The sequence below is a fragment of the Gymnodraco acuticeps genome, unplaced genomic scaffold, assembly GCF_902827175.1.
Source record: "Gymnodraco acuticeps unplaced genomic scaffold, fGymAcu1.1, whole genome shotgun sequence".
NCBI classification, from domain to species: Eukaryota; Metazoa; Chordata; class Actinopteri; order Perciformes; family Bathydraconidae; genus Gymnodraco; species Gymnodraco acuticeps.
The window spans coordinates 1-18,682 of record NW_022992274.1 but is presented as its reverse complement, the minus strand read 5'-3'; the positions used below and the strand labels follow the sequence as shown (position 1 = coordinate 18,682).

The 18,682-nt window shown below is 37.2% G+C and overlaps 1 protein-coding gene across 1 annotated transcript; it reads right to left on the bottom strand.

Annotated features, from left to right (window-relative positions):
- Positions 1 to 2,247: 2,247 nt before the first annotated feature.
- On the bottom strand, positions 2,248 to 18,634 carry LOC117540559 (MAM and LDL-receptor class A domain-containing protein 1-like; the record flags this gene model as incomplete). The annotated part of the gene is made up of 7 exons (XM_034207309.1): positions 18,505 to 18,634; positions 18,048 to 18,204; positions 10,607 to 10,764; positions 10,414 to 10,524; positions 3,643 to 3,857; positions 3,310 to 3,557; positions 2,248 to 2,536 (listed from the first exon to the last, which is right to left on the bottom strand). Coding segments are annotated over exons 5-7 (700 nt in total), but the record flags the coding sequence as incomplete, so codon positions are not given.
- Positions 18,635 to 18,682: the final 48 nt, after the last annotated feature.

Genomic DNA, 18,682 nt, shown 5'->3' with positions numbered 1-18,682 from the left:
CGAGGGAAGTGTCTTCTCCCTCTTCTCCAGCTCGCCCGAAAACACCAGACTCTCTGCTCTGCAGGCGATCCATTGAACACACCAATTATATTCTGAGTAACAATGGCCATAAATCAGCGGTTGCTTTCTCCCTCACGTCTTAAAGGGTCCCTCGTAAAGAATGTAAGGCATGCAGACGAGCTTCTAATGAGTAATGAGCGGGATTCAGCCAGAGATTTAAGATCTGCAGGCATTTTAATGGGGCTTTGCATGTAAATGGTCTGCAGAGGCTAAAATCCCTGTGCTCTGGACTCTAGAGCAGTGATTCTCAAATGGGGGTACGCGGACCCCTAGGGGTACGTTGGGGTACTGCAGGGGGTACGTGAGATTTAAAAAAAAGGAAAAAAAATACCATGCATGATTACAAAAATAATCTTAGTACAATAAGTTAAATAGAAAACACAATTTTCTATAAAATATTCCTAGAACCACCAAGGGGTCAAAATGTGTGTATTGTATTTTATAGTTTTTCACAATATATCATTTTGTTCATTGGTTTGTTAAACAGATATTCAGTTAAAAAACTCCTTGGAAAAATCTGTTATTTCTTTTCATGCATAAAATGAAAATATCCTTAGTTTGTTGTAATTCATGCACGAAGGAGTTAGTAAATCTCACACTGAGGGAACATCACTATATTGTAATTATTTATAGGCTTTTTCTAAATGTCCGGGGTCGGTCAGGGGTACCTGGCGGAGAACATGCTTGAAAGACTGCTGGAGAGCGAGCTGTTAAGAGACGACCCACAGATGTGAAGAAAATCGTCCATTATTATGAGTGCGGAGTTTAATGTCGTTTTATGGATAAATATCGCCCGTTCCCTGAAGACGATCCTCCAATAATTCTCTTACTGCTAATCACTCACCAAAAGTGCAATCATGTAGAATTTAATAATGTAATACATTTCCTAAATCCCTCGTTTGTCTCGTTTTTATCTCGGAGCTTCGCGGCCGTTTTAATCTGAGATATTCCCATAGAGAGATTCCTCAGGGATTTACTAAGAGCAGGAAGATGAGTGCCGGCGCTGCACTCTGTCACGATGCAAAGCTGCATTGTTCTGTCAGGAGGAGGAAGGAACGCTCCGCTCGCAATCCTTGACATCTCATCTTTAATGGACGGTTCACTTTATTGGATTGATCGCAATCCGTGGACAAACTACACGCTGGACTCCGTTAAGATCCTCGTTAAACATTCATCTGTTTGTCATTTTGCAATCTACTTATTTATCTAAATAGTTATCACTGCAATAAACCGTATTTAATTCCGTCTTAATGGACATTATTTAATTTCATATTCTGTTCTTGTACATATCATATTCTATTTACATGTATATCGACTTTTGCTGTCCCGTTTTGTCCTCCTCCAACATGAGAGTCACATGATGACAGAGGTATCAACTGCAGCTGTGAACATGACAGGATGTGTGATTACCTAGAAGAGTATCAGGACTGTTTGAGGCATATGATAGCTATGTGATTAACATGAGGATTCAGCCTCTATGGAGAGAGACATCAAGCATGCTCATTTCTGACGTGGAGCTAATCTGAAGTAAACATTGAATACTGCTTTCTATTCCTCCATCTTGTGACTGTGTAACTCCCTCTCTTGATATCAGCATGTGAAGGACACTGTTCAGGAACTAGTTGATGCTCTGTATGTGATGACTCCTTCCACTCTGGAGAGGATCACAGACACATGGATCCTGAGATGAAGCTCAAGCCGGGGACCAGGGAGAGTTAACATTTTAGTTTTCAGAAAAAGTCAGATTTGTGAGATTTTTGAGAAAAAGTCAGAATTTTGAGAAAAAAAAAATCGTACTTTTGAGATTTTGAGAAAAAGTTAGAATTTCGAAATTTTTAGGAAAAAGTCAAAATGTTGAGAAAAAGTCCAAATGCTTAGGAAAAGTCCAAATGCTTAGGAAAAGTCCAAATGCTTAGGAAAAGTCCAAATACTTAGGAAAAGTCCAAATACTTAGGAAAAGTCCAAATACTTAGGAAAAGTCCAAATACTTAGGAAAAGTCAGATTTGTTTTGAGAAAAGTCCGAATTTTTGGAGAAAAGTCAGAATTTTTGGAGAAAAGTCAGAATTTTTGGAGAAAAGTCAGAATTTTTGGAGAAAAGTCAGGATTTTGAGATTTGAAGCTCAAGCCCTGAGCAGTGAGACTTTTCTAACACATTTCATGCCTGTTCGTGTAAAACAAGTGTTTACCTGCAGGAGGAAGAGGAGTGTCGTCTTCTTCTTCTGAAGCCAGCAGACACCCCGAGGAGAAGCTGATGTCGTCCAGGCAGATGTCTCCCTTTGGGTTTTTGCCCACTTTGCCCTCAAACACCACCTGGAAGTCTTCTTCTTGGCGGCTCAGCTGGACCTCCACCCTCTGCCAGGCGTGACCCTGATCCCCCGTCAGGTTCAACAGCAGATCAAACCCTCTTGCTTCACCTCCTCTGAACACACTGAGGGTCCCGATGCCTTCTCCGGACATGTGGGAAAAGAAACGCACCTGCAGAGAAAACCTTTCAGTTTGTGTGTACAGAGATCGAAATACCGTTTCCCACAATCCCGAACACAAAAGTACAAATATATATAAAATATGTCTACAAATATGTATATAGCTAAGGTGGAGAGAAGAGACATGTGACAGGAACTGAGAGGCGTCCAATTAGGACTTTCCTTTCTCCGAAGGAGAGTAAGAAACCATCGTAACAGAGGGGAGAGGTTTGATTATGTCTCTCGATCGATTCCCCTTTCTCCTTGTCTTTATTAAAGCAGTAACACAACATAGTCTCTCCCTCACGCTGCACTGAGGCACTTATGTTGTTTTTTGCACACTCTTCATCTCAGGAGAGCGTTTGCCCTTCCTCCTCTTCCTCTTCCTCCCTTCCTCTTCCTCCCTTCCTTCACTTTAATTGGTGCCTTTTCGCCGGCTGTATGATTGATTGACAGGTCCAGAGAGGGATAAGACAGATGAGACGCAGAGCACACTGAGCTGTCAATCAACACACACACACACACACCCACACACACACACACACACACACACACACACACACACACACACACACACACACACACACAGCTAAATCGACCGTCTCATTCACTCCAAATTGTAATTGGTTGTTTAGTTGCAAAACGTTTTCAATAGCAGGCTGATCTTCCCTGCTGAGAGTTAGAGGAGGGGGTCGACACCACCGTAATAAATATGAAGACCTTGCAAAGAAAAGAATGCGTTTATTATACGTTTACATGCCGTTTTGTTATTATTATTCCCCTCACCTGGCAGTGTTTGCTGCGGCGGCTCAGCAGGGGTCCTGAGATTCGGGCGGAGTTTCCTGCTGCCTGCGGGAAAGAGCCCTCCAGGTACAGGTAGTGTCCGGAGGGGTCTCTGAGGGTGTGGTCGCTGATTGGCCCCGTGCCGCCTGTAAGAGTGCTGCCCGCTTTGATCAGCCAATCAAAATCATCCATTCCACTCTGACGCCACGAACAGAGATCGAACTCAAAGCTGCAGCGAGAACTGAAACCTTCTGAAAACACAACGGGACGATGTTTACGATTTAAAGTTTCAACATTCAAGGCTTTTATTGTCATGTGAAAAAGAGGGTCCCTCACGGCAGATGTAGGGCTCCTCGTCTGATTGGTCCCCGCAGTGATCGATGAAGTCACACAGCTGATCCTGGGAGATGCAGTTCTGGTTCCTGCAGGTGAACTGCTCAGGTGTGCAGGGGTCACCTGAGGAGGGGGGGGGGGACGCAGTGCAGGAAGGTGACATCATCGATCACCACGTCGCCCATATAGCTGATCCCTCGCTTCGCCCTGAACACCACCTGAAAACAAAAAGTACACACATCCTTTACTCGAGTGGAAGTACAGATACTCGTGTTTAAAAATACTCTGGTGAAAGTAGAAGTACTGACTCAACTTCTTTCCTCAAGTCAAAGTAAAGAGGCTTTGAAGTGTACTTCAGTAAAAAGTACCCATAACTAGCAGCTGCTTTAAAGAGTACCTGACCTCCCTTTATATTAATAGAACAATAATGTCATTGTTAGCTAATGAATGTTTCCATGCTGAACAACGGCAACATGACAACGTTTCCATTGGTCCCTCTTCTTTAGAGAAGACCAGGAAATGATGGATACACGGATCGTGTTCAAATCAATAGGCACGCAATGACTCTAAAGAATAATGATCACGCATCAAACACACATTCAGACTAAAGGAACCAGCTGTTTGGGAAATGAGAGAAGTAGAAAGTACAAGTATTTGAGTTCAACATGTAAGAAGTAGAAAGTACAGGTATTTGTGTTCAACATGTAAGAAGTAGAAAGTACAGGTATTTGAGTTCAACATGTAAGAAGTAGAAAGTTCAGGTATTTGAGTTCAACATGTGAGAAGTAGAAAGTACAAGTATTTGAGTTCAACATGGAAGAAGTAGAAAGTACAGGTATTTGAGTTCAACATGTAAGAAGCAGAAAGTACAAGTATTTGAGTTCAACATGGAAGAAGTAGAAAGTACAGGTATTTGAGTTCAACATGTGAGAAGTAGAAAGTTCAGGTATTTGAGTTCAACATGTGAGAAGTAGAAAGTACAGGTATTTGAGTTCAACATGTAAGAAGTATAAAGTACAGGTATTTGAGTTCAACATGTAAGAAGTAGAAAGTACAGGTATTTGAGTTCAACATGTGAGAAGTAGAAAGTACAGGTATTTGAGTTCAACATGTGAGAAGTAGAAAGTACAGATATTTGAGTTCAACATGTAACAAGTAGAAAGTACAGGTATTTGAGTTCAACATGTAAGAAGTAGAAAGTTCAGGTATTTGGGTTCAACATGTAAGAAGTAGAAAGTACAGGTATTTGAGTTCAACATGTAAGAAGTAGAAAGTTCAGGTTATTGGTTCAACATGTAAGAAGTAGAAAGTACAGGTATTTGAGTTCAACATGTAAGAAGTAGAAAGTACAGTATTTGAGTTCAACATGTAAGAAGTAGAAAGTACAGGTATTTGTGTTCAACATGTGAGAAGTAGAAAGTACAGGTATTTGTGTTCAACATGTAAGAAGTAGAAAAGTACAGGTATTTGTGTTCAACATGTGAGAAGTAGAAAGTACAGGTATTTGTGTTCAACATGTAAGAAGTAGAAAGTACAGGTATTTTGTGTTCAACATGTAAGAAGTAGAAAGTACAGGTATTTGAGTTCAACATGTAAGAAGTAGAAAGTACAGGTATTTGTGTTCAACATGTAAGAAGTAGAAAGTACAGGTATTTGAGTTCAACATGTAAGAAGTAGAAAGTACAGGTATTTGAGTTCAACATGTGAGAAGTAGAAAGTACAGGTATTTGTGTTCAACATGTGAGAAGTAGAAAGTACAGATATTTGTGTTCAACATGTAAGAAGTAGAAAGTACAGGTATTTGAGTTCAACATGTAAGAAGTAGAAAGTACAGGTATTTGAGTTCAACATGTGAGAAGTAGAAAGTACAGGTATTTGTGTTCAACATGTAAGAAGTAGAAAGTACAGGTATTTGAGTTCAACATGTAAGAAGTAGAAAGTACAGGTATTTGAGTTCAACATGTGAGAAGTAGAAAGTACAGATATTTGAGTTCAACATGTAAGAAGTAGAAAGTACAGGTATTTGTGTTCAACATGTGAGAAGTAGAAAGTACAGGTATTTGTGTTCAACATGTAAGAAGTAGAAAGTACAGGTATTTGAGTTCAACATGTAAGAAGTAGAAAGTACAGGTATTTGAGTTCAACATGTAAGAAGTAGAAAGTACAGGTATTTGTGTTCAACATGTAAGAAGTAGAAAGTACAGGTATTTGAGTTCAACATGTAAGAAGTAGAAAGTACAGGTATTTGAGTTCAACATGTAAGAAGTAGAAAGTACAGGTATTGAGTTCAACATGTGAGAAGTAGAAAGTACAGGTATTTGAGTTCAACATGTAAGAAGTAGAAAGTACAGGTATTTGAGTTCAACATGTAAGAAGTAGAAAGTACAGGTATTTGTGTTCAACATGTAAGAAGTAGAAAGTACAGGTATTTGAGTTCAACATGTAAGAAGTAGAAAGTTCAGGTATTTGTGTTCAACATGTAAGAAGTAGAAAGTACAGGTATTTGGGTTCAACATGTAAGAAGTAGAAAGTACAGGTATTTGAGTTCAACATGTAAGAAGTAGAAAGTACAGGTATTTGTGTTCAACATGTAAGAAGTAGAAAGTACAGGTATTTGTATTCAACATGTAAGAAGTAGAAAGTACAGGTATTTGAGTTCAACATGTAAGAAGTAGAAAGTACAGGTATTTGTATTCAACATGTAAGAAGTAGAAAGTACAGGTATTTGAGTTCAACATGTGAGAAGTAGAAAGTACAGGTATTTGTATTCAACATGTAAGAAGTAGAAAGTACAGGTATTTGTATTCAACATGTAAGAAGTAGAAAGTACAGGTATTTGGTTCAACATGTAAGAAGTAGAAAGTACAGGTATTTGTGTTCAACATGTAAGAAGTAGAAAGTACAGGTATTTGGTTCAACATGTAAGAAGTAGAAAGTACAGGTATTTGTATTCAACATGTAAGAAGTAGAAAGTACAGGTATTGTGTTCAACATGTAAGAAGTAGAAAGTACAGGTATTTGTGTTCAACATGTAAGAAGTAGAAAGTACAGGTATTTGAGTTCAACATGTAAGAAGTAGAAAGTACAGGTATTTGTGTTCAACATGTAAGAAGTAGAAAGTACAGGTATTTGAGTTCAACATGTAAGAAGTAGAAAGTACAGGTATTTGTGTTCAACATGTAAGAAGTAGAAAGTACAGGTATTTGTATTCAACATGTAAGAAGTAGAAAGTACAGGTATTTGTATTCAACATGTAAGAAGTAGAAAGTACAGGTATTTGAGTTCAACATGTAAGAAGTAGAAAGTACAGGTATTTGTATTCAACATGTAAGAAGTAGAAAGTACAGGTATTTGAGTTCAACATGTGAGAAGTAGAAAGTACAGGTATTGTGTTCAACATGTAAGAAGTAGAAAGTACAGGTATTTGTATTCAACATGTAAGAAGTAGAAAGTACAGGTATTTGAGTTCAACATGTAAGAAGTAGAAAGTACAGGTATTTGGGTTCAACATGTAAGAAGTAGAAAGTACAGGTATTTGAGTTCAACATGTAAGAAGTAGAAAGTACAGGTATTTGAGTTCAACATGTAAGAAGTAGAAAGTACAGGTATTTGGGTTCAACATGTAAGAAGTAGAAAGTACAGGTATTTGTGTTCAACATGTAAGAAGTAGAAAGTACAGGTATTTGAGTTCAACATGTAAGAAGTAGAAAGTACAGGTATTTGGGTTCAACATGTAAGAAGTAGAAAGTACAGGTATTTGTGTTCAACATGTAAGAAGTAGAAAAGTACAGGTATTTGAGTTCAACATGTAAGAAGTAGAAAGTACAGGTATTTGAGTTCAACATGTAAGAAGTAGAAAGTACAGGTATTTGTGTTCAACATGTGAGAAGTAGAAGTACAGGTATTTGTGTTCAACATGTAAGAAGTAGAAAGTACAGGTATTTGTGTTTCAACATGTAAGAAGTAGAAAGTACAGGTATTTGTGTTCAACATGTGAGAAGTAGAAAGTACAGGTATTTGAGTTCAACATGTAAGAAGTAGAAAGTACAGGTATTTGTGTTCAACATGTAAGAAGTAGAAAGTTCAGGTATTTGTGTTCAACATGTAAGAAGTAGAAAGTACAGGTATTTGTGTTCAACATGTGAGAAGTAGAAGTACAGGTATTTGAGTTCAACATGTAAGAAGTAGAAAGTACAGGTATTTGTGTTCAACATGTAAGAAGTAGAAAGTACAGGTATTTGTGTTCAACATGTAAGAAAGTAGAAGTACAGGTATTTGAGTTCAACATGTAAGAAGTAGAAAGTACAGGTATTTGAGTTTCAACATGTGAGAAGTAGAAAGTACAGGTATTTGAGTTCAACATGTAAGAAGTAGAAAGTACAGGTATTTGTGTTCAACATGTAAGAAGTAGAAAGTACAGGTATTTGAGTTCAACATGTAAGAAGTAGAAAGTACAGGTATTTGAGTTCAACATGTAAGAAGTAGAAAGTACAGGTATTTGAGTTCAACATGTAAGAAGTAGAAAGTACAGGTATTTGTGTTCACATGTGAGAAGTAGAAAGTACAGGTATTTGAGTTCAACATGTAAGAAGTAGAAAGTACAGGTATTTGTGTTCAACTGTAAAAGTAGAAAGTACAGGTATTTGTTCAACATGTAAGAAGTAGAAAGTACAGGTATTTGAGTTCAACATGTGAGAAGTAGAAAGTACAGGTATTTGAGTTCAACATGTAAGAAGTAGAAAGTACAGGTATTTGTGTTCAACATGTAAGAAGTAGAAAGTACAGGTATTTGAGTTCACATGTAAGAAGTAGAAAGTACAGGTATTTGAGTTCACATGTAAGAAGTAGAAAGTACAGGTATTTGTGTTCAACATGTGAGAGTAGAAAGTACAAGGTATTTGAGTTCAACATGTAAGAAGTAGAAAGTACAGGTATTTGTGTTCAACATGTAAGAAGTAGAAGTACAGGTATTTGTGTTCAACATGTAAGAAGTAGAAAGTACAGGTATTTGAGTTCAACATGTGAGAAGTAGAAAGTACAGGTATTTGAGTTCAACATGTAAGAAGTAGAAAGTACAGGTATTTGAGTTCAACATGTAAGAAGTAGAAAGTACAGGTATTTGAGTTCAACATGTGAGAAGTAGAATTATGATATATTAGAGCATACCGGGAGCAACAAGCATCTTTCCCTCTTTATTTGGATCTGGGGATCAAACTACTGACCCTCTGATTGGTAGACGACCATTTAACCAATGAGAGAGTGGCAGTTTAAGACCACTTTTACTTGGGGGGCCATCGCTGGGTCCAGTTATTTTTTTTTCGTTGATAGTGCACAAAAACAAATGAACCCATCACAACTACTTTGCCTCAAATGAAAGCCCAGTGTTTGCTCAGTGCTATAAGGACACTAAAACCCTGCTGCTCTATTCAAATCACATTTTCTTAAGAAACAGGGGTTGATATTGCATTGCAACATGAGAGCTGCTCAAGAGAGCGATGTTATTCTGCAGACATTTGATGAGAAGGGCATTTGGACTCTAGCAAAGGTGCAGGAATGACCATCGGTGCATGTCTCTATCTGACAAAGGTTAATGTGCAGGAATTAAAATGTGTAAAGGTCGTGGTATTCCGTCAAAGAAACGGCGTAACATTAGACTCCTGTCACCGAACTGGGGTAACCTCACACACACCACACACCACACACACACACACACACACACACACACCACACACACACACACACACAAACACACACCACACACACAACACACACACACACACACACACACACACACACACACACACACACACACACACACACACACACACACACACACACCACACACGCACACACGCACACACGCACACACACACACACACACTAGACTAAATTAGACTCAATCAATCCATCGATCAGTGTGTCTGCGAGTCCAATTTAGCTCGGTGTCACTGAATTAGGCCAATTACCCTGATGTGACTGAGCTGTCTTCTTAGATTAGCGTTAATAATCTGAGTCACAGTGTGTTATGGTTTGATGACACTGGAATACACAATGTTTTAAAGTTGTGAATAAAACAAATGTACTTTTTCCAAGAGATTCTCCCAGCCTTTCCCCCATAGGAATGAATGGGGAATCGACCTGAACCAAGCTCAAAATCACCCGACTTTGAAGTCATACTGATTCGCCATACTTTATCGTAGGTGAAAGATTAAAGGTTTAAACAGCTCTCCAGACTCTCAGCTTTATTGGACTAAAAGGGTTTTATGATAGACTGAACAGTTCTCATGAAATCCCACAGTTTCAGTTTTGGTACATTTTCACTGTTTCAGATGTTACAATGGGTGTGTATGGGACGGAATGTTCGCAGTGATGACTTCAGAGGGTCTTTCAAACCCCCTGATCTTAAACCTGCTCTAAATGCCATAATTATCACTCTTTTTCACATCATTTGAAATTCTTCTAGAAGCTAAATGAGTCAGCAATGTCTCGATGCTATCATGATATCAAACTGACTTACAAATCTGGCACACAAGTGTCTTTGAATGATAAAAACTCCGGTGTTAAACTTCTGAATGAGACAGAGGATACCTTGTACTTTCTCTAACACCCTTTTAAAATTAAAATAAAACCAATGCCTCCATAACGCTGGCAATAAGTGCATCAGGGCCGACAACAAGTGGCGGTCACACAGCGAGGGGACGTTCTAGTTATAATTATTGATTAAAAACATTGATATTGATGATTTAAAATCCATTTGAGAGTATATTTACAGACCTGGAAGTTGTTTACAATGCCTATAAACATTTCTCCTCGTCTCCATTTGTTCCCCTGACTTCCAGACTGAGACCAGACCTCATGAGTGGAGTTTCCGTACTTCAGCAGCACCTGCAGAAAAAGACACAACAACAACAGATTCTGATTAAATCCCTTCAACACGGATCATTTCTCCTGTTTTCCCTCCTCGTACCTGCAGTGATCCCACGGTGAACCCGCTCATGTGGTACCAGAAGACCAGAGTGCATTGTGGTCCGTTGGAGGTCATAACAGGTGTTTGGGAGGTCGCTGGTTTGACCGTATCCTCCGTTTGAGCTGTCGGCGCACATGTACCATCCCTCTGGACCCCCGCTGGCAGAGAAACACGGATTCAAATCAGAATTATGGCCCAAACATCAAGTCCAAAAGTGAAAAAGTGCCACCTTATCCTCCGTTAGTGAGCTTCCACATGTCTTATTGTGTGTTGGTGCTCCCAGTTAAAGCCTAATTGCTCATACGTTGCATTAAGTCACAAGCTATTTCACTTTACTTTCCAAATAATTAACTATTATTAGGTATTAACACTTAAACACTTACCATCTGAATAGTTTAACCAATTAACGCATATTTAGGAGATGACGGGATGTTTGGATCTGTGCGGAGCTGCGAGCTTCATAAAACACACATCCACAATGTTTATATGAGTTAAGATACTACAGATGAAGTTATTCTTTGCCTATGTTGATTATCAGTTTTGGAAACCAGAGCTAACAAACGGTCCTGATCAAAGTATTGAGCTCGACATCCAGCAAGCTTTAAACTGCCAATTACAATGTAATATGAGTTTCGCTGTAATTGCACTTAGTCTTTTTTATGCTTCACTTCTTTAATTTCTCACAAGACGTGCAGCTCTCCCTCGGGTTAAATAAGACTCCATTTCACTCACGCTCTATTGATCTGGGTTGCAGCAGAAGTGAGGAAGAGGAGGAGGAAGAGGAGGAGGTTATGAAAAGACCAGGAAATGATGGATACACGGATCGTGTTCAAATCAATAGGCACGCAATGACTCTAAAGAATAATGATCACGCACCAAACACACATTCAGACTAAAGGAACCAGCTGTTTGGAAAATGAGAGAAGTAGAAAGTACAAGTATTTGAGTTCAACATGTAAGAAGTAGAAAGTACAGGTATTTGAGTTCAACATGTAAGAAGTAGAAAGTACAGGTATTTGGGTTCAACATGTGAGAAGTAGAAAGTACAGGTATTTGAGTTCAAACATGTAAGAAGTAGAAAGTACAGGTATTGAGTTCAACATGTAAGAAGTAGAAAGTACAGGTATTTGAGTTCAACATGTAAGAAGTAGAAAGTACAGGTATTTGTGTTCAACATGTAAGAAGTAGAAAGTACAGGTATTTGAGTTCAACATGTGAGAAAGTAGAAAGTACAGGTATTTGAGTTCAACATGTAAGAAGTAGAAAGTACAGGTATTTGAGTTCAACATGTAAGAAGTAGAAAGTACAGGTATTTGTGTTCAACATGTAAGAAGTAGAAAGTACAGGTATTTGTGTTCAACATGTAAGAAGTAGAAAGTACAGGTATTTGAGTTCAACATGTGAGAAGTAGAAAGTACAGGTATTGAGTTCAACATGTAAGAAGTAGAAAGTACAGGTATTTGAGTTCAACATGTGAGAAGTAGAAAGTACAGGTATTTGGTTCAACATGTAAGAAGTAGAAAGTACCAGGTATTTGAGTTCAACATGTAAGAAGTAAGAAAGTACAGGTATTTGAGTTCACATGTGAGAAGTAGAAAGTACAGGTATTTGGGTTCAACATGTAAGAAGTAGAAAGTACAGGTATTTGAGTTCAACAAGTAAGAAGTAGAAAGTACAGGTATTTGGGTTCAACATGTGAGAAGTAGAAAGTACAGGTATTTGGGTTCAACATGTAAGAAGTAGAAAGTACAGGTATTTGAGTTCAACATGTAAGAAGTAGAAAGTACAGGTATTGAGTTCAACATGTAAGAAGTAGAAAGTACAGGTATTTGTGTTCAACATGTAAGAAGTAGAAAGTACAGGTATTTGTGTTCAACATGTAAGAAGTAGAAAGTTCAGGTTTTTGTGTTTCAACATGTGAGAAGTAGAAAGTACAGGTATTTGAGTTCAAACATGTGAGAAGTAGAAAGTACAGGTATTGTGTTCAACATGTAAGAAGCAGAAAGTACAGGTATTTGAGTTCAACATGTAAGAAGCAGAAAGTACAGGTATTTGGGTTCAACATGTAAGAAGTAGAAAGTACAGGTATTTGGGTTCAACATGTAAGAAGCAGAAAGTACAGGTATTTGAGTTCAACATGTAAGAAGTAGAAAGTACAGGTATTTGAGTTCAACAAGTAAGAAGTAGAAAGTACAGGTATTTGGGTTCAACATGTGAGAAGTAGAAAGTACAGGTATTTGGGTTCAACATGTAAGAAGTAGAAAGTACAGGTATTTGTGTTCAACATGTAAGAAGTAGAAAGTTCAGGTATTTGTGTTCAACATGTGAGAAGTAGAAAGTACAGGTATTTGAGTTCAACATGTGAGAAGTAGAAAAGTACAGGTATTTGGGTTCAACATGTAAGAAGTAGAAAGTACAGGTATTTGAGTTCAACATGTAAGAAGTAGAAAGTACAGGTATTTGAGTTCAACATGTAAGAATGAAAGTACGGTAATTTGTGTTTCAAACATGTAAAGAAGTAGAAGTACAGGTATTTGTGTTCAACATGTAAGAAGTAGAAAGTTCAGGTATTTGAGTTCAACATGTAAGAAGTAGAAAGTACAGGTATTTGTGTTCAACATGTAAGAAGTAGAAAGTACAGGTATTTGAGTTCAACATGTAAGAAGTAGAAAGTACAGTATTTGAGTTCAACATGTAAGAAGTAGAAAGTACAGGGATTTGAGTTCAAACATGTAAGAGTAGAAAGTACAAGTATTTGAGTTCAACATGTAAGAAGTAGAAAGTACAGGTATTTGTGTTCAACATGTAGAAGTAGAAAGTAACAGGTATTTGAGTTCAACATGTAAGAAGTAGAAAGTACAAGTATTTGAGTTCAACATGTAAGAAGTAGAAAGTACAGGTATTTGAGGTCAACAGGTAAGAAGTAGAAAGTAAAGCTATTTGTGTTCACATGTAAGAAGTAGAAAGTACAGGTATTTGAGTTCAACATGTAAGAAGTAGAAAGTACAGGTATTTGAGTTCAACATGTAAGAGAAAGTACAGGTATTTGTGTTCAACATGTAAGAAGTAGAAAGTACAGGTATTTGAGTTCAACATGTAAGAAGTAGAAAGTACAGGTATTTGAGTTCAACATGTAAGAAGTAGAAAGTACAGGTATTTGAGTTCAACATGTAAGAAGTAGAAAGTACAGGTATTTGAGTTCAACATGTAAGAAGTAGAAAGTACAGGTATTTGAGTTCAACATGTAAGAAGTAGAAAGTACAGGTATTTGAGTTCAACATGTAAGAAGTAGAAAGTACAGGTATTTGTGTTCAACATGAGAGAAGTAGAAAGTACAGGTATTTGAGTTCAACATGTAAGAAGTAGAAAGTACAGGTATTTGAGTTCAACATGTAAGAAGTAGAAAGTACAGGTATTTGAGTTCAACATGTAAGAAGTAGAAAGTACAGGTATTTGTGTTCAACATGTAAGAAGTAGAAAGTACAAGGTATTTGTGTTCAACATGTAAGAAGTAGAAAGTACAGGTATTTGTGTTCAACATGTAAGAAGTAGAAGTACAGGTATTTGAGTTCAACATGTAAGAAGTAGAAAGTACAGGTATTTGAGTTCAACATGTAAGAAGTAGAAAGTACAGGTATTTGAGTTCAACATGTAAGAAGTAGAAAGTACAGGTATTTGAGTTCAACATGTAAGAAGTAGAAAGTACAGGTATTTGAGTTCAACATGTAAGAAGTAGAAAGTACAGGTATTTGAGTTCAACATGTAAGAAGTAGAAAGTACAAGTATTTGAGTTCAACATGTAAGAAGTAGAAAGTACAGGTATTTGTGTTCAACATGTAAGAAGTAGAAAGTACAAGTATTTGAGTTCAACATGTAAGAAGTAGAAAGTACAGGTATTTGAGTTCAACATGTAAGAAGTAGAAAGTACAGGTATTTGAGTTCAACATGTAAGAAGTAGAAAGTACAGGTATTTGTGTTCAACATGTAAGAGTAGAAAGTACAGGTATTTGAGTTCACATGTAAGAAGTAGAAAGTACAGGTATTTGGTTCAACATGTAAGAAGTAGAAAGTACAGGTATTGGTTCAACATGTAAGAAGTAGAACAGTACAGGTATTTGAGTTCAACATGTAAGAAGTAAGAAAGTACAGGTATTGTGTTCAACATGTAAGAAGTAGAAAGTTACAGGTATTTGAGTTCAACATGTAAGAAGTAGAAAGTTACAGGTATTTGAGTTCAACATGTAAGAAGTAGAAAGTACAGGTATTGAGTTCAACATGTAAGAAGTAGAAAGTACAGGTATTTGGTTCAACATGTAAGAAGTAGAAAGTACAGGTATTTGGGTTCAACATGTAGAAGTAGAAAGAAGTTTACAGGTATTTGAGTTCAACATGTAAGAAGTAGAAAGTACAAGTATTTGAGTTCAACATGTAAGAAGTAGAAAGTACAAGTATTTGAGTTCAACATGTAAGAAGTAGAAAGTATAAGTATTTGAGTTCAACATGTAAGAAGTAGAAAGTACAGGTATTTGAGTTCAACATGTAAGAAGTAGAAAGTACAGGTATTTGAGTTCAACATGTAAGAAGTAGAAAGTACAGGTATTTGTGTTCAACATGTAAGAAGTAGAAAGTACAGGTATTTGAGTTCAACATGTAAGAAGTAGAAAGTCAGGTATTTGAGTTCAACATGTAAGAGTAGAAAGTACAGGTATTTGTGTTCAACATGTAAGAAGTAGAAAGTACAGGTATTTGAGTTCAACATGTAAGAAGTAGAAAGTACAGGTATTTGAGTTCAACATGTAAGAAGTAGAAAGTACAGGTATTTGAGTTCAACATGTAAGAAGTAGAAAGTACAGGTATTTGAGTTCAACATGTAAGAAGTAGAAAGTACAGGTATTTGAGTTCAACATGTAAGAAGTAGAAAGTACAGGTATTTGAGTTCAACATGTAAGAAGTAGAAAGTACAAGTATTTGAGTTCAACATGTAAGAAGTAGAAAGTACAGGTATTTGAGTTCAACATGTAGAAGTAGAAAGTACAGGTATTTGAGTTCAACATGTGAGAAGTAGAAAGTACAGGTATTTGTGTTCAACATGTAAGAAGTAGAAGTACAGGTATTTGAGTTCAACATGTAAGAAGTAGAAGTACAGGTATTTGAGTTCAACATGTGAGAAGTAGAAAGTACAGGTATTTGAGTTCAACATGTAAGAAGTAGAAAGTACAGGTATTTGAGTTCAACATGTAAGAAGTAGAAAGTACAGGTATTTGATGTTCAACATGTAAGAAGTAGAAAGTACAGGTATTTGATGTTCAAATGTAGAAGTAGAAAGTACAGGTATTGAGTTCAACATGTGAAGAAGTAGAAAGTACAGGTATTTGAGTTCAACATGTAAGAAGTAGAAAGTACAGGTATTTGATGTTCAACATGTAAGAAGTAGAAAGTACAGGTATTTGAGTTCAACATGTAAGAAGTAGAAAGTACAGGTATTTGAGTTCAACATGTAAGAAGTAGAAAGTACAAGGTATTTGAGTTCAACATGTAGAAGTAGAAAGTACAGGTATTTGAGTTCAACATGTAAGAAGTAGAAAGTACAGGTATTTGAGTTCACATGTAAGAAGTAGAAAGTACAGGTATTTGAGTTCAACATGTAAGAAGTAGAAAGTACAGTATTTGTGTTCAACATGTAAGAAGTAGAAAGTACAGGTATTTGTGTTCAACATGTAAGAAGTAGAAAGTACAGGTATTTGGTAACAGTGAGAAGTAGAAGTACAGGTATTTGAGTTTCAACATGTAAGAAGTAGAAAGTACAGGTATTTGAGTTCAACATGTAAGAAGTAGAAAGTACAGGTATTTGAGTTCAACATGTAAGAAGTAGAAAGTACAGGTATTTGAGTTCAACATGTAAGAAGTAGAAAGTACAGGTATTTGAGTTCAACATGTAAGAAGTAGAAAGTACAGGTATTTGATGTTCAACATGTAAGAAGTAGAAAGTACAGGTATTTGAGTTCAACATGTAAGAAGTAGAAAGTACAGGTATTTGAGTTCAACATGTAAGAAGTAGAAAGTACAGGTATTTGAGTTCAACATGTAAGAAGTAGAAAGTACAGGTATTTGTGTTCAACATGTAAGAAGTAGAAAGTACAGGTATTTGAGTTCAACATGTAAGAAGTAGAAAGTACAGGTATTTGAGTTCAACATGTAAGAAGTAGAAAGTACAGGTATTTGAGTTCAACATGTAAGAAGTAGAAAGTACAGGTATTTGTGTTCAACATGTGAGAAGTAGAAAGTACAGGTATTTGGTTCAACATGTAAGAAGTAGAAAGTACAGGTATTTGGTTCAACATGTAAGAAGTAGAAAGTACAGGTATTTGAGTTCAACATGTAAGAAGTAGAAAGTACAGGTATTTGAGTTCAACATGTAAGAAGTAGAAAGTACAGGTATTTGAGTTCAACATGTAAGAAGTAGAAAGTACAGGTATTTGAGTTCAACATGTAAGAAGTAGAAAGTACAGGTATTTGAGTTCAACATGTAAGAAGTAAGAAAGTACAGGTATTTGAGTTCAACATGTAAGAAGTAGAAAGTACAGGTATTTGAGTTCAACATGTAAGAAGTAGAAAGTACAGGTATTTGAGTTCAACATGTAAGAAGTAGAAAGTACAGGTATTTGAGTTCAACATGTAAGAAGTAGAAAGTACAGGTATTTGAGTTCAACATGTAAGAAGTAGAAAGTACAGGTATTTGAGTTCAACATGTAAGAAGTAGAAAGTACAGGTATTTGTGTTCAACATGTAAGAAGTAGAAAGTACAGGTATTTGAGTTCAACATGTAAGAAGTAGAAAGTACAGGTATTTGTGTTCAAAATGTAAGAAGTCAAAGTAAAAAGTCGTCAGAAAAATAAGTAGTGGAGTAAAGTACTGATACCAGAAACATATACTTAAGTACAGTAACAAAGTATTTGTACTCCACTACTTCCCTCCTCCATCTCTCTCCATCTCTCTCTTCTATTCTCTCTCAGCTTCTCTCTTCTCTTCTCTCTCAGCTTTCTTCTCTTCTCTCTCTCTTCTCTTCTTTCTCTCTCTCTCTCTGAGAGGAAACGCTCCTGAAATCTCTCTAGTTCTGACAGCCTTATGGCCCTACAAGTTTGTGTAATGACAGGTTTTATTTTCCACTGACTGATTGGAGGGGTATCTTTTTGGCAGGGAGATTTATATATTTCAGGATCCTTCATGTTTTATATCCAGCAAGAATATAACAGAAGAGGAATCTGAGGGTTACAGAATGTGCTGTGAGGAAATCAATCCATTCGTTTAACAGAGAGGTGAGAAGAGGATGTGTTTGTTGGAACTAGACGTACAAATCTCTTCAGCTTGTGTTGAATAAGTAGTGGAGTAAAGCACTGATACCAGAACAATGTAGTTAAGTGCAGTAAGGAAGTATTTGTACGTGGTGTGGTCGTTGATGGGTCTGTGGCTCTGCTCTCCATCGTGGATGCTCTCTCCTTGGACCGGTGACCAGCGAAAAGCATGAGTGGAGACGAGAGAGGAGTCGTTGCTCTGCCAGCCGCAGGTGTCCCCGCCCTCGAAATCACAACGCTCCCTCACTGGAGGAAGAGGAAGAGGGAGAGGAAGGAGAAGGGTGGGAGACATTAGACACTGTGTGGTTAATATGCGGAATAAAAAAGTCAGAAAAAAGTCAAGATTATGAGAAAGAAGTCAGAGGAAATAATTATGAGAGAAGAAGTCCGAAAAAATAGTTAAAATTGTCAGAAAAAAAGTCAGAAAAATATTTATCTCCATAATCTTTTGTCTATGTAATGTCAAAGAAATAATGCCACAATGGTCAGCTGGTGAAAGAGTAGAGAGGGAAACATTACACAGTGCAGTAAATGTGAAATCTTTACCACAGTATAACTCGTCCGATCCGTCAGAACAATCCAGACTGAAGTCACACACTTTGCTGTCGGGAACACACTCTCTAAAACTCCCACAAGCAAACTGTCCATCAGGGCAGACGTGGGGCCGAACAGTGGGGGGGGGGTCGTCACTGAGGGGGTCGTGGTGTTAACATCCGGGAGATCA